This window comes from Neocloeon triangulifer, unplaced genomic scaffold (assembly GCF_031216515.1).
Source record: "Neocloeon triangulifer isolate White Clay Creek 2 clone unplaced genomic scaffold, ASM3121651v1 ptg000001l, whole genome shotgun sequence".
Classification (NCBI taxonomy): Eukaryota; Metazoa; Arthropoda; class Insecta; order Ephemeroptera; family Baetidae; genus Neocloeon; species Neocloeon triangulifer.
In genome coordinates, this window is record NW_026775544.1 from 4,755,107 (window position 1) to 4,770,290 (window position 15,184).

The 15,184-nt window shown below is 35.6% G+C and overlaps 1 protein-coding gene across 10 annotated transcripts in view; it reads left to right on the plus strand.

The window, feature by feature from the left end:
- Positions 1-15,184, plus strand: part of LOC132197275 (long-chain-fatty-acid--CoA ligase 5) — a 31,203-nt gene that overhangs the window by 12,461 nt on the left and 3,558 nt on the right. For 5 of the 10 annotated variants that reach the window (XM_059620487.1, XM_059620471.1, XM_059620497.1 and 2 more), the window contains 4 exons: positions 5,752-5,903; positions 13,698-13,821; positions 14,284-14,553; positions 14,890-15,089. In XM_059620487.1, coding sequence (XP_059476470.1) covers positions 5,752-5,903; positions 13,698-13,821; positions 14,284-14,553; positions 14,890-15,089 — 746 coding nt within the window. Of the gene's footprint in view, positions 1-5,751; positions 5,904-9,869; positions 10,075-10,686; positions 10,823-13,697; positions 13,822-14,283; positions 14,554-14,889; positions 15,090-15,184 lie in introns of those variants that run through there. The other 5 variants (XM_059620523.1, XM_059620540.1, XM_059620506.1 and 2 more) reach the window with 5 other exon arrangements.

Sequence of the window (15,184 nt, forward strand, 5' to 3'; positions counted from 1 at the left end):
AAGATAAATTTAGACCAAAGGTAGGTCCACCTGTTGGCCTACCAATATTAATCGCACCAGGATGTGTGTGCTGGCAAAAGTCGTAATCTTCTCTCTCTTTCTCGCCTTACATAAGTTGAAGCTTGAATAATATTCTCCACTCGAGTGTGTGTTATTTCAAAAAAGTCGACGAAGAAGTTGACCGGCGAGAGCGAGCTGGAAAGGAAAGAGCACGCGGCCGGTCGAGAATATCTGGGGAAGTAGGTTAGCCAAAATATGATTGTTCTTCTGCTCATTATTTTGATTGCCTCTTTCTCCGCGCGTCTTCTCTTTCTTTCTTTCTCCCGCAGCGATTATTCAATGCGTGCCATTGTTCCTTCCACGTTTCTCTTTTGTAGCCCTTTCTTTCTTTCTTTCCTTAAGACTTTATTACACGAGCAGATGCTTAGAAACGGCACGTTCTAGAGATGCTTCATTGCGAGCAAAAGCTGTACTTTTACCCGCGCGCCTGCCGACAGACACTCACGTATTACACTTATGTGTGGCGGAAAATGGATCAAAAGGTGAATGAATTCACTCTCCGCACTGTAAAGGATTCAAAGGTCCGATCCATTATTTCATAAATCAATTTATTCATTTTGGTATTTAAAGATGAGATTTTCATTAGGATAAAGTTAATTAATTATTTTGTAGATTTATTCTACAATTTATTACAATTATTTCAACAACGAATACTAAAAAAAAAAAAAAAAAAAACTACAAAAATCCATAAAATTAACGAATAATTAAAGTTGTTGACTTACAACAATGGAGAAGTTTAATGGCTCTTCTCACATAACATCACAAACAACTTTCCATCAAACATGATAAACTAAATTTTTTTTAATTAAAATTGTCTTTATAAATTAAAAATAAATTTGGATTAAATTCATGTTTGTTGTTAGTCTTAGAAAAAATTTGCTCCTTTCAATGAAACTCGAAATGTAAATTGCGCAATTAGAGTAAGACAAAAATAAAAATTGGATTAAATTTTAATAAAAAAAATTATAATTTACAGCAAAAAAATAAAACTAAAGCAAACTTGAGCAGATGAGAACGTACGTTTTTAAAGAGGTCGTTAACCCCACCAACAACAATTATTATGATATTCTATTGTGCGCTAACCTCATTGAGGTCATTTGAAGCTCCTCTTGTGCAAAATTTGGAGCAATTATCAAATTATATAGGTAAAAAACGACACTTACAAAAGAACAGATTTTTTTCCTATTTTTTTAAATTAAACTCTGCAAATGATAATATCGTCTAGGAAAATGATTGAAATGTGGCAAAAATTAGAATAAAATAAATATTTATTTTTAATTTTTAAGAGGAGAAAATGTTTTTGTTTACTGATTGAGAAAAATATTAAATAATAAAGTAATCTGAAAATTTTCAACTTTAAACTAATAAATTAATCCTGCAAATACACCAATCATTGGCATTAAAGCAAAAAGCTCGCCTTTAATTCCAAAATGCCTGATTTTATCACATGCAAACAATAATATTAAATATTTTGAATTCATAAATTATAATATTTCTTCCGTAAGTTTTCAAATATATATTAATTCTAAAATCCGATTTTTTTCCTAACTCAAAATCTGTATCAACAGACAATATTCCTTGAATCATTAACGATATTTTTCAACGTCAGCTGCCTACAATCTTTGATCCCACCTGCCGATTTTGTTGCCCGGCTTATAAAGTTGCAAAATAAGAATGCGAGAACCACCGTTCGTCTCTTTTTAATCTTTCTGGCGCATGTAAACTTTTCTTGCACACCGAGAGAGCTGCTTTTTTATGTATTTTTTTTTTGTCACGCTGGAAACGTGCTCGGTGTCGCGTGATTTTAAAAAGAGGATGGGTGTCTTTTTCTTTTCTGCTCGCTCGGCACCTTGTCCGCCTGCGTGCCCGTTTCGTTTCATTCATGCTGATTTTTGCATTTCCTGGTATATCAAATTCGCAAACGAGGTGCGACGAGCACTCACTCTTTATGTACAATAAGGCCGGGCCGAGTGAGCGCCGCGGCCGGGGTGACTGAACTCTCGATCGCGCAAACCGACGGCGGCGGCCGCCGCCGCCGACGAGCCCTGCTTAATTCGTTTTATACGAAAAAACAAACACAGGCGGCGTGCTCGGCACCGCGCATACTAATGACCCAATTTTCTCTTTTACGGAATTCCTAACACGGCGCGGTTTTTAGTGACGAATCGGCCGACACTGACGCACGCCAGCCCAAAAAGCATAATATGGAGACAACTGCAAAAAAAACTTATTAGAATTTTATTAAAAACCAATGTGAGAGGTGTTCCTAATCATAGTACTCTTGTCTGTAGTTCCAAACCGATTATTTCTAAATTGGTGGATAAAAAAAATTGCGTATTATATTGCAAGATTAGTTAATATGTTTGATTAAAATATTATGAAATTTTATTATACATTTTTCCTGCTTTTTGCATTCCTTTTTTGTTTTTATTTGAAAGTTTTATCATTAGAATAATCCAGTTATAAATAAAAAAAAAAAATTCTAACGCGCTAAAATCTTTGTTGGAACTTAATTCAAAGTGGTATTTGAATGATGTTTCTCGATTTGAGCAGAGATTGTTTAAAAATTTGAAAAATCAAAAATATATAATTAACAAAATTACACTACGTTAATAGTTACAATTGTGTTTATTAATGTAATGTATTAATGTTAATATGCTTGATATTAGTGGTGTTTTATTTATAAATTTTATAAGTTATTGAAGTTGATTAGAGATTCTTAAAGTCGTTTGAGCCAGGCTTGACCAAAATATCAAATAAATTCATGTCCTCCATCTACAATTTTTTCTGTTACTTTCCAAATTTTCAAAACTATATTTTAACGAAGTAAATTACTTAAAAAGTTAAACTAATAGTTTGGAATCAGCTGATTTTTCAACAAGACCAGGTGCAACTTATTGTACCTCCCCCTCCTATGAACGCACCCTCGACACCTTGGTGCAGTCTCGCACCCCTATTACCACATAAAACGGCAGTTGCACTTTTGCTTGCATAAAGAACAGTCGTTCTGATCTGGTTTGCTTCATCGAGTTATTATATAAAACAAATTTTTGGTTGAAAAATGGAGAAAAATCTGCTGGACGCCCCATCGTTGGTGTTGGAGGACCACGTGCTGCTGTTTGAACGTGAGCCACTCAAATTCTCATTTGTCATTGCGTGTTTTTGCTCTCCATGCCAAGCGTGTATCACATGCTTAAAAATAATGAGCTCTCCTGACTTGGTTTTTTTTTAATTTGATTCGAACAGGAGATTAAATTTCGCAGACATGCAGCTGCGTGAATTTTCTCATCGAGAGCAAATAGACCTCGTATTTATTTTCGGCACACAGTTATCCTGGACAGTTAGCCTGTCATCGCATCTCTCTGCAGCCTTAAAGGTTTAAAAGCTTTTCCTCGCCACCGCAATATTCGGCAGCTTACGCGGCGTGGGGTTTGAATTAGCAATTAGAATGGGCGCACACTGCGTTAATTGGCGCCAAGCCGAAATAATGGAGTTGTTGTATGGCTAAGCAATTGCCGCGTTTAATTGTGCAATAATTGCTGTATGTGCAACGGTGAATCGCCAAAATCACATGCTTTCTAAACCAGTTCATCAAACATTAGTCATTTCCAGTCTGAAAACTATATATACTATTCTGACTTTTTCACCCAAAAAGTACAGTTTAGGATTTCCTGGACTATTTTGAAAGCTTCAATCGACCATATTTCCCATTTATTGTTTTAATCATATTTAGAAAAAAATTTTGTTGGCACAATGTTTTTCGTACATTATTTAATTGAAATTTTAAAGCGAAATAATTTGTTTCTAAAAATTAAAAATAAGCTGACCTTGATAATCAGTCTGGTCATGTCTATGGATTTTTTTGGCTTCCCTCAAACTATAAAAAACTTTTCTCCGTAATTTTGTAAGATTATTTTCTTATAATAGCAAATGTAACAAAAGATGCATGATGTGATGTGTCTATGTGCTCACAAGATATATAACCTGTTTGATATGAGGCATCCAGGCTTTTTCAATGAAACATTTGGTGTTTAAACTTCAATATCTCGTATTTTCTTATGTATGCTCCAGAATGGGTGAAAAAATTGCCAATTTTCTTTGTGTTTAAAGAAAATACAGTTTAGAAGCAAAACACAAATATATTAAAAAGTAATAGAAAATTTTAAGCTTTAGATATTTTTATTTATAATTTGAATAAATTTGACTAAACTGGCGTGTAAAGCTTAATTTAATTCACTACATAAATAAGTTTTTACAGTAAACAATAAATAAACAAATTTGGCTAGATTTTAACAAGCTTTTGATTGTGTTCCGCTGTTGCGCCCCAAATTAAATGGGCTAAATCGTGTCGGAAATGCGGCAGGTTGAAATATTTATGTGGCAGGGGTGACGCAACGAAAACATCTCACGGGGTGAGATGATGGATTGCGGACGGTTTGAAGAGCAGCCGCAGAAATAGCCGAGTGACACTCGCTAGATAAACAAAAATAGATGGCCCCGAAAGCCGCGACTTTTCCTCACTCAGGGTCAGTCCAGCGATAAAAAGCGGAATTTTTCAAACAGACAGGTAAACATCTTTTTGCACGCAGCACATCTTGTTCTGCAATTAAAAAAAGAGGAGAATTTTATACGATTTCGCCTCTGTCAAGTTTAAGAAGCAAAAAAAGTGGAATATAAAAACGAATTTGAATTCTGCTGGCAGCTCTGAGGAGGCCGTTTATTGTGAAAAGACGTGTAATGAACGGAGAAGCCAGCGATGCCAAAGACGCCGTTTTTGCTCTTTAACAACACACTTGCACTTTGGCGCAATTACTATGTACCTCATTCGACGCTTTGTCTCTCGGCTGCTGAATCACGCGGCCCGATTTACTCGCTCGCGCTCCCGCGTCGACCATCGACTCTTTTATTCACAAGATCAAACCTACGCTCGCTGCCAAAGTCTGATTTATATCTGAAACGAAAATCTAGACGTTTTGTTTCGAAAGCTCTGTATCATGAACGGGATCAAAACTGCTTATATTTTTCTATGAAATTAAAATATTGGTCCCTTTAATTTTACACTTAAAGTATGAATTTTCGTTGAAAAAGGCCAAATAATGCGCGCAGAAAAATCAGAAAAAATGTTGCAAGATAGAAAATTTTAACAAATTTGAAATTAAAATAATTTTGTTTACCATCGATTAGCTTCCCACCATTATAATTTCTAGCCATTAAAACCATGCGAAAGAGTTTTTTTTCTTTTTCTCTATTTAGACAATTATGTTTACATTTTACATAATTATAGGCTTATTTGCAATCTAATTTGCTTTGATAAAAACTGAAACTCTTTGCCTAAACCATAAAAAATTACCATAATATTGAGAAATTTAATTGTCACCTTATTTCAAAATTTCCCTATTCATGCATCTAGTTGGACTTTTTTGCTAACTTAAAACCACTAGGCACGTATATCTCTGGTCTCTTTGCGTCCATACTCTTGTACAAAAAGCCACAAGCTTTCTTTTGTTTCGCAACGGCACAATGCATCAAATCAGCTCTGCTCCAGTGCGTTTCCGTCCGATTCAAAGTCCAGCTGCTGCTTCGACTCAAACTTTTCCATTCGATCTGACGCATCCATTTATGTTGGTTGCTCCTTTTATCCTGCAAGTGTCAAAATTCGGATCAAATCTGACGTGCAGTTTTTGTTCGCAGGTGACATGGACCAGTACCTGCACTACATTGGTGGGCCTGCCGGCGCCCTCGCCCTGACCGGTGTGGCCGCCGCTTCGGCCTACTACCTGGCCAGCAGACCGACACCTGAAAAGCCATTGGTGCCTCTCGATGAGCAGAGTCACCTTGTACCGGTAAGTTTCATTTAAAAATACAGGAATATAGCATTATTGCATTTGCTACATTGGATGGCGATTAATAATTGGTTATAGGGAAAAATACAAAACCAAAACATAAAAAGAAAGGAGAGCGTTGAGAAAATTTTGAAATTACGGAAATAAAATAACTTTTTTTGTTCCCCACTTTGCATGGTTTACAAGAAAAACCGTTAACACAATTTAAAAGTGATTTTTTTTTCAAGTAAAAGCAAATAAAAATATACTTTTTATTTTACAAAGTATTGATCACAGGTAGATAATAATTTTACGCAATTTAAATTTATATATTTGTTTGTCAATTTTAATGAAGTTATTCTGGAAGGCGCTGACTAAAGCACTAAAGCGACAAAATTGGCACGAAAATCAATTAAATTATGACAAAAAAGCTTTAGAAATTATTATAAAAATGGAAAAGTAAATATTTGAGGATAAATAATTGCAGATATTTGAATTTTAAATTTTTTAAATTCAGTGTTATATTTGATTCATAACTTACTTGTTGTAATTTTAATTTAAATTCGGCTTAACCTTGATGGGTTTTGTGAGTCGCTTTTTGTTTAAGAAAAAAAAATATTACAAATAAACCCATCGAGGAAAAGCCGACTTTGAATTTAATTTAAATCAGTGAATAAGTTTAACACCGAAACATTCGATTAAATATTGTTTTTTATTATTTCTGTTTGTACTTATCTCATTTTCGCACAGAATTTATGAGCTCATAAACCCATTCGCAAAAATACAGAGCGACAAATCGGTCCAGAGCGTGTGTCCAAATTTGTAGCAGTTATAAAACTCGTCCTTGGCGCGTGAAGGAATTAAAAGCGCGCGAGATGGATTTCCGTCGTAAATAAAAATAATTGGAGCAGCCGCGTCGTAAATCTGTCGGTGGCGCGTTCTCGATGGCGCGTCAATGCAATGCACCCGGTCTATTTTGGGTGCCAACCCCGATTTTAATTATTGCACAAGCGAGCTAAAGAGGTGCAATTAATTTTGGTTTCGTATGGCCATTGGAGGATTGACCAAATTCAAAGGGCTCGCATTCCTGCGGCTTTCGGGGGGATGATGGTGAAAGTCAGCGCCGATTTATCTAATTGGACCGCTCAATCTAACCTTGCCTCCCATTTTTATTTAAATTGGCCGTCGCCGCCGACTGTCGGCGCGCGGGGCAGGTGCACCCGCGATTAATTTACAAGCTCAAGTTTTCCCGCACTTGGCGGCAGATGAACCTCGCAGGGATATTTACTGCCCTTTGTTGCCTGCTGTGAGATTTTCAATATTTATTTGTTTGTCTTGGGTAAAGTTCAAAAGATTCTCCGACTCTTTGACTACAAGAATGAGTGAACATTTCGTGGAACCCATCAATGAAACGCGTGTTTGAATGACATTTTAAAATAATAAATTCTTGTTTTTCCTTATTCAGATTTAATAAGAATGCTATTTTCCTTAACTCCTTAAATCACAAAATTAAAAAATATTTATAATTTTTTTTTCTTTCAAAAAATAGAAAGATGTGAATGATTTTACACCCAAAATCCAAAATTTTCTCTGGATAATCTGCATGAGAAAACATTTAGAAAGTCAAAAGCTGAAAAAAATTAACCAGAGCTATCGGATTTATCATTTTCTCTTTGAAAAAATTAGCCCATTCGTCAGTAGTTTTAAAGTAGAAATGAAGACCAAAGGATTCAAAGGAATGAATAAAAAGAAGCAAATTTCTCTTTTTATGTCCTTTTTTTACAATTCTTTACGCCCTGCTGACAGAGAAATAACAGAGCGATTAGGTAATTTGGGCAATTACACTTTCCCTGGGTGTTAATCCCAGAAGTGTATATTTAGTGTTGGTAGTAAAAGGCCACGTACACATTTATCGCTGTCTTAATCACGCGCTGCAAGAATAATGTTTACAAAACGCCAAAATCCGGCGTCTTTGGCGAGCAGATGCACTCTTTATTTTCGGTGCCGCGGACTAGAAATAATACATGGCCTCAAAGACTAGTCACACAATGTACTCGTAATAATTCTGCATCAGCTGACGGTCACACCAAAGAGATGCACACGCCACTATTATTGTCATTGGCACCGGCGCAAAAAGCGGCGGTCACGCGCTTTGGAACCGAAAATCTTTCTTTCGACGACGAGCAACAAATTCCGCGGATTCCGATTCGGTTCTTGGGGGAACCCTTATTGGTAAGATAATAGTTTTTGCCGTTTCACTTACCCAAAAACACAAATGATCCTGAAATTTTTATTTGTATCTCAATGTGCTACTTTTTGTTTATTAATTTTTATTTTAAATACAAGTTAAGGTTCAAACCTAGAATAAAATAGCAGCCTTATGTTCAGGATCGACCATAAAAAAAAGCTTCACAATTCTCCCTCGTTTCTTATGAATAGCCAAATTTTCAGAGCAGCAAATTTTGTGATTTCTGAGCAATTGTAATGTAGCTAAAATTCTGGAAATGATTTTATGATCATTTCAGATGTTGTTTCCTGACAAATTAATTTCTAATCAATAACGGCGACTCTGCTTCTCGGGGCAAAATGAGCCAAGGAGTGATAAATTTCCCTAACGACGTACCATGCACGCGCTCCTCTTGCAAAACCCTGAAATAGACTGTCACGACTTTTTGAAAGAAGTAAAAAATACTCTAGAAATTTCGTTCATTGATTGTTCTTACGCAAGATAGAGTGAATCTTTATTTATTTTTGTATTCAAACTTTCTCATGAATGGGCACGTACACCGTAGTTAACAAGGGGTTAACGATCCCCTTCGATTCCGGCGTGGAATGCCTTTGAGCGGCAATGTTTACAAATTGGCCGCAGCAAACGATGAATGGCCCGCGTTATTTCGCGGCCAACCCTTCCTCTGCTCTTTCTTTCAGCGACGAAAGTGAAATGTCAAAACGCGAATAAAAAGGGGTAACTTAATAGAGGGACTGGCACTTAGAAAGAGTTGGGACCGAGGAATGTTTGCTCTGGCTGGTGAAAGATTTAGAAGCTGCGCTGCACGCAACTGCGCTGGATAGATGAAATTATAGTGTGGAATAATGTGTTGAACAACATCAGGTCGAACTAAAAAGAAGAAGAAAAACAATCCGTATTAAAGAGGATAAAGAATTTTAGCCTCGATGTTTAGGCTAATCTTGCATAGTTAAAACAAACCGTTTTTAATCAATAAGTTTCTTAACTGAAATTGCTATTGAGAGAATTGCTCAGTCACTCTACATCATTACCATAGTAGGCAAAAGGGGGATATTGATTTACATGCGAGAATTACAATGTTTTTTCACTGGAGAAAAATTGCACACCAAAATTTTTGTACACCTGCATAAGCTGTGTTGAAATTTCATGGTAAATTTTAAAATTTTTGAACTGTTTCAAACCGATAAGTTTGTAAAGCTTTTAATTATTTTACCCATTTATTGTTTAACTTCTAGGTTTAATTATTTTAAATTTCAGTCACTGATTATTCAAAACAATAATGTTTATTTTGAAAAATAATTAAAATCAATATTTTTTCCACTTCTAAATTATTCAGGATTAAAACAGTTTTTCTGAGCTACAAATTTATAAACTTCATAATCTCTTTGCGATAATCTAGCCAGCAGGATTTAACAAGCCGTATGTTTTTATTCTGGTCTTCTAGTAATTTTTTGAAAATACAACGTTGCAAATCTTTTTTACTTGAATATTTTTTCTCCCCCCGCGGATAAACTTGTTTCCAATTGCCCAACAGAGTTATAAAAACCGCTATAAAAAGGTCCACTAGAGAGTTAGCGATTGTCCTTGGAGTCAAGTGCAGACGCGCGCTGAACTTGGGTTTTGAGCGCCGCGTGCCGATGGCGCGTCTTGGGCGAAATTTGGCGCCGTGCCCCGACACAACAGCGCGCGGACCTTCTTTACAAGGGAGGGCCGGTGGGGCGGTGAGGCTGGTGATAGGGGCCAATTATAGCCGCGGACCAGCAGCTAGTGCCAGTGCTCACTCTGAATCGGTACGCACGCACGGCCCTCGGACAACCCTCTCGTTATTATTGCCGCGTCTAATTACCGCGGAGAGGCGTGAGTCGCCGCCGATACATACATTATCTGTGCACGCCTTTGTTGATATCAGGCCGAGGTTTTTATACGTACATCCAACCCTTGCAAGTAGTTTGATTGTTGGTTTTAATTAGACTTTTAATGTCAAGACGACAAACTTCTTTACTCTTCGAAGTGCCCAAATTAATTTTTTTAAATAATTTATTTAAACAATTCATTTTAGTTTAATAAATAGTTTTTATTTTAAAACTCTTTTAATTTTTTTTTAATTTTTTAATTTTAAACTGGTTTTAAATAAAAAATTAATTTTTGATAATTATTAATAAGTTAGTCATTTTATACAATTTATTAACCACAACTTTAATTATTCTCGCTTATTTACAAGCTTGAATTTAATTCATTTCTTTCTGATATTCTGATTAAACTATTTTTTTTAATGCCACCTTAAAATTTAAAGTTTTTCTCTCTTGGTAAAGAAATTTTGCGTTTCCCAAACCGACATTAATTTTTTTCAATATTCGGCAGTTATTTTTGTTCCAAATTGTTTAATTTTCCTTAGCCAATATTTATTTTATTTATAAACGGTCCTGAAATAATTTCAAGAATTAATATGTTCTTCACAATTTTCAAGTAAAATTATTTTAAATCAACCCCATGATCAAAATTATTTTTTATTTGGGATCAGGTTACATTTTTTTTTTTTTAATTCGTGAATTGCAGTCAGTGCAGTGTTCACCACTTCTTCCGAAAACCCAGTCGGTGGGTGTTAACTCCAAAGTGCAGCACCATGAAGTGCCTTTCAGTGCAGCCGATGCGGCCGCCGATCGACATGAACAATCAGTCTGAGCTGATCAAAGTAAGTTGCGTGCAGGCGTGACTAATTTCATAGAGTTTTCCTTGCTAACTTTAGCCCGCCGACGGGGCTCGCCACTCTGCTAGACCGACTAATTTATGACAGTGTGTTTGACGAGAGACCCCGCGTGTAAAACTCTCTCGTAAAAATAATAATGCCCCATCACGGCAGTTTAAAATAAACACACATCATGCTTTGGTCAATATTTTGTGCAGGGGACACAATAGAGCGGCTGCTTTGGCACTTTTTTATCGCCACTTCTGTACAAATAAGAATGGCGACGCCGCGAGACCACGTTCGATTAATGACTCAATATACGTGTGGATGCTAATTTTAGTGAGTCTGGCGTCTGGAAAGGTATACAAGAGAATAGTCACGGTTTCGCGATACTTTGGCAGAAGAATGTAAAACTTTTGTTAAAAGGAAACAACAGCCGATTTGTATTTTTAGAGCTCAAACTAAAAAGTTACACACATTTTTTACAGATATTTGTTACTTTTATTTTTGGTTTCGCAATAACATTAAAAAACTTTAAGGTTTTGAGTGGATTTAAGCATCTAAACCAAGTGATTTTTATAGCAGGCTTAAAAAATCGTAAAAATCCGCAGTTTAACTCTACGGATGTTTCTGCTAATAATCAAATACATACTCTTCATTATTAAAGACTTGATTTAATTTTTATAACTGTTGTGGTTTCAAATTTATTCTTGGTTACCTCAATTTTTGATGCTTCTCCACTTTAAGAGTCATTTTTAAAGTTAAAGAATTCACTGCAGAATGAATAAAGTTTCTAATCTTCCCAGAGGAAGTTGGATTTTATTCCATGAAAAATGGTCTCACTCAAAACATTTTATGCCACTGAATCCAGCAATAAAATGGGCATGAAATTTAGTCACACCAAAAATTTCTAGTAAAATAACCATTAAATCACACACTTGTGTAGAGGAAAAAAGTTAAAAATGTCTTTTATTTTATGAAACAATACAATTTGAAAAAATAATTTCATTCCATCATAAGTTGTGAAATTACAACTACATTATTATTATTATTATACAATGCATAAGTGTGATCCAACTTGAATTACACTATCATTATTTCTAGAAAACAATTGTCTTGGAAGATGTGAAGGACACAAAACCATAGCGAATCACAATAAATTACTTTTATATAGAAACAATCAAAGTATTCAATCGCTTCTCACGCACAACTGGCTCTCTCGACTTTTCTTGCTCATTGAAGTCGTTACAGTTAGACAAAAAGAGCAATCACGCTTGATCGGTCCCAGAGAGCACAATCAGATCAGTTGCGCCACATTTATTCGATTTATTCCAACCAGCTGCGCGCGCGGCCGTCTTTTCAAATTCTGGGCCTCGGCCCAGATTTTTGTTGGTTGCTCAAGCTGTTGGATTTTATTTTATGTCCGTTGCTCCACCAGACAGACAAGCGCAAAATAAGAATAATTTGTATTGACACAGATTGTGTTTGTTGTTGAAACAGCGTGTGCACTTAAAAGGGTCTGTTTGGTCGCTTGACGAGCAGCACCTGCTGGACCATCCTTGAATATGTGTAACGCGAATAAACTCTCTAGAGAGAGAGAGAAAGAGCAAATGTTGGAGCAAATATTGGGAGCGAATAGCAGCAGGTGGATGACGCAAAATGAAAGAATCGGAATGAACTGTTTTAGAACGCAGATGGATAAACATGTAGAGAGGAATATTTCACACACACAAAATATATGGGTTAATATTTAGATAATATGGCAAAAGATGACATGAAAGTTAGTTAAATTCTATGAATTTGTAGCTTTTGATTCAAATGAAATGAGCAAAGAATAACTGATAATTAAAATATTAAATTTATTCACTGTTTTTTTAAGTAGCAAATTAATTAAGTTCTTACTTTTTTAACAAATTTGTAAGTTAACATCAGCGGCTTAAATTTTTTTAATATACAAGCAAGTTTTATAACTATTTTTCAAGATTAAATATTATAATTATTGTTAATTTGTCCATTTTGTTAAACCATTACCAAAAGAAAATGAGGAAAAAAACAATGTTTCCTAAAGAAAATTTTTCATCTAGAGTGAGCAAAAAGTCTAAAACAATTAAAAATTTCTGAAATTCCTTTTAAAAAGTTGACAGGAGAAATTAAATGTTTGAATCGATTGCTCTAGAACGAAAGACAAATTGCTCGGACTTTTCGCTCGAGACTAATTTTTTCACAGTCTGGGCGAAAAAGCGCCAAGCCATTCATTGAGACTGTCAGTCCGGCCGACGAACGTGGCTCGAATTCAGCCGGCCGTGTATATAATTACACACACGTTCGTCTCGAACGTGCAATTTCTTATCTCCCCGTCGGCATGTTCACTCACAATAATTGCTCTTACAAGACTTACAATAATCCGCCGTGTTATTACGTACCGAAAGCCGACCGACCCACTGCTTCACTTATTCCTCTTGAAATAAAACGCGAAAAGATGAAATTCGTTGTGAGGATGCGAGTCGGCGTGTGAAAGTAACAAATCGCCACGTGATCAAAATTAATAATACTCATGAATCTAGGTACACGTTTCAAAACTGAATTGTGAAATGCAAGTGTAATTGTCTCTGCACTTTTTCAGTCACGATGCACCGACGCAGAGATTATTATTTTCAAATTGCGTCTCTCCCTGCAATTATTTATATTATATTATAACTCGCCGGTTGTATTTCTTCCTGCATTAGCAAACAGCGTTATTTTAAATGAAAAGATTCATTGCTCTCGGCACGAGAGATTATAATCATAATTATTACTGTCGTGATAACTGCGAGACCGTAGATGAGGATAATGATAGAAAATTCTGTTTTTTGTATTAACGGACGATTTGTTTGTTGCATAGGGACCTGAGTTGGTGCGGACTTCAAAGTTCTACAAGGAGGCCAAAGAAGGAAAATTCCTCCGCTTCCTCCACGCCGATACAAAGACCTTGTACGACTCTTTCAGGCGTGGTGCTAAGGAATCAAGTAAGTCAATGAAAATCCTTAAAAAAAAAAATCAACAGAAGAAGTTGAGAAAGCTAATATTTTTATTGGTCTCAAAAATTTCAAATTTTTTTAGTTCCAAAAAATAAAATTTCAATTTGAAATGTTCAGAAACTTTTATTTGGTCAGAAATAGAATAATTGGAAATAATTTAGGCAATTAATATTAATTAGAACACATGTTATTATTATTCAAATAGAGAAAATAATATAATTTTATCATTATTTCAAGTAATGGGACGTAAAAATTTCAACAAATTAAAATGATTTATAATTAAACTGTTTGAAATCGTTGAAATCAATTTAATGTATTGTTTAGTTTTCAATTATTTTAACTTCTTTTGAGCGCGTTTGAAATGGCCTTAATTAAAAATACATTCTTTTCTCAATTTACTAAATTTGGGAGATTTTCATTGAAATAAAATGTTTAATTATTTTTGTGCAGATAATGGACCTTGTCTTGGGTGGCGCGAAACGCCGACCAAACCGTACCAATGGCTGCACTACAACGAGGCGCTGCTCAGGGCCAAGAACTTTGGCTCGGGGCTGGTGGCCCTTGGTCTTGAGGCAAACCCGAATACATTTGTCGGTATCTACAGCCAGAATTGCCCCGAATGGGTGCTCACAGAGCAGGGCGCCTACTGCTTCTCGATGGTCATTGTGCCTCTGTACGACACCCTCGGCCCCGACGCGTGCGCCTATATCATCAAACAAGGTTTGAAATGCAGATTTATTTTGTTTATAAAAAATTACAAACATTTTGATTGCACTTAAGAAATAAAAAATTAATCACGTTAACCATGATTGTTTTTAAATTGTTTTTTTTTTAAATAACAGATTCAATTTTTAATTATTTCAAGTAAGATAATTATTACCTTTAAGTAAATGAATAAAGGTGTTAAAATTTCTCTTTAGAATTGCATTTTTTTTTAAATTTTTATGATATGTTGGCGCATTTCTCTCTCAAAAATTTGTTCCTCTTTTTATTATTATTTATTCTACTCAAATCATAGTTTTTTTAATATTTTATTTTATTCCTTTTGAATTCCAGCAAATATCAATATTGTCGTTTGTGAGGACGATGGCAAGTGCAACCTCCTGCTGGACCGTCCACCCAAATGCCTGAAGCGGCTGATCACAATGAAGGAAGTTCGTCCGGCCACAAATCAACGAGCAAAGAACAGAGGAATCGAAATCCTCAAGTTCGAGGAGGTTGAGCGTTTGGGAGCCGCGCAGGGCAATAAAGAAGTGGTGAGTAAAAACTCGTAAAAACATCTCCAGCCATCTGCGAAATGTCATGCTGCCTAAATGGCCTCGCTCGCGTTTTATTGCTTCCCTCCGAACAA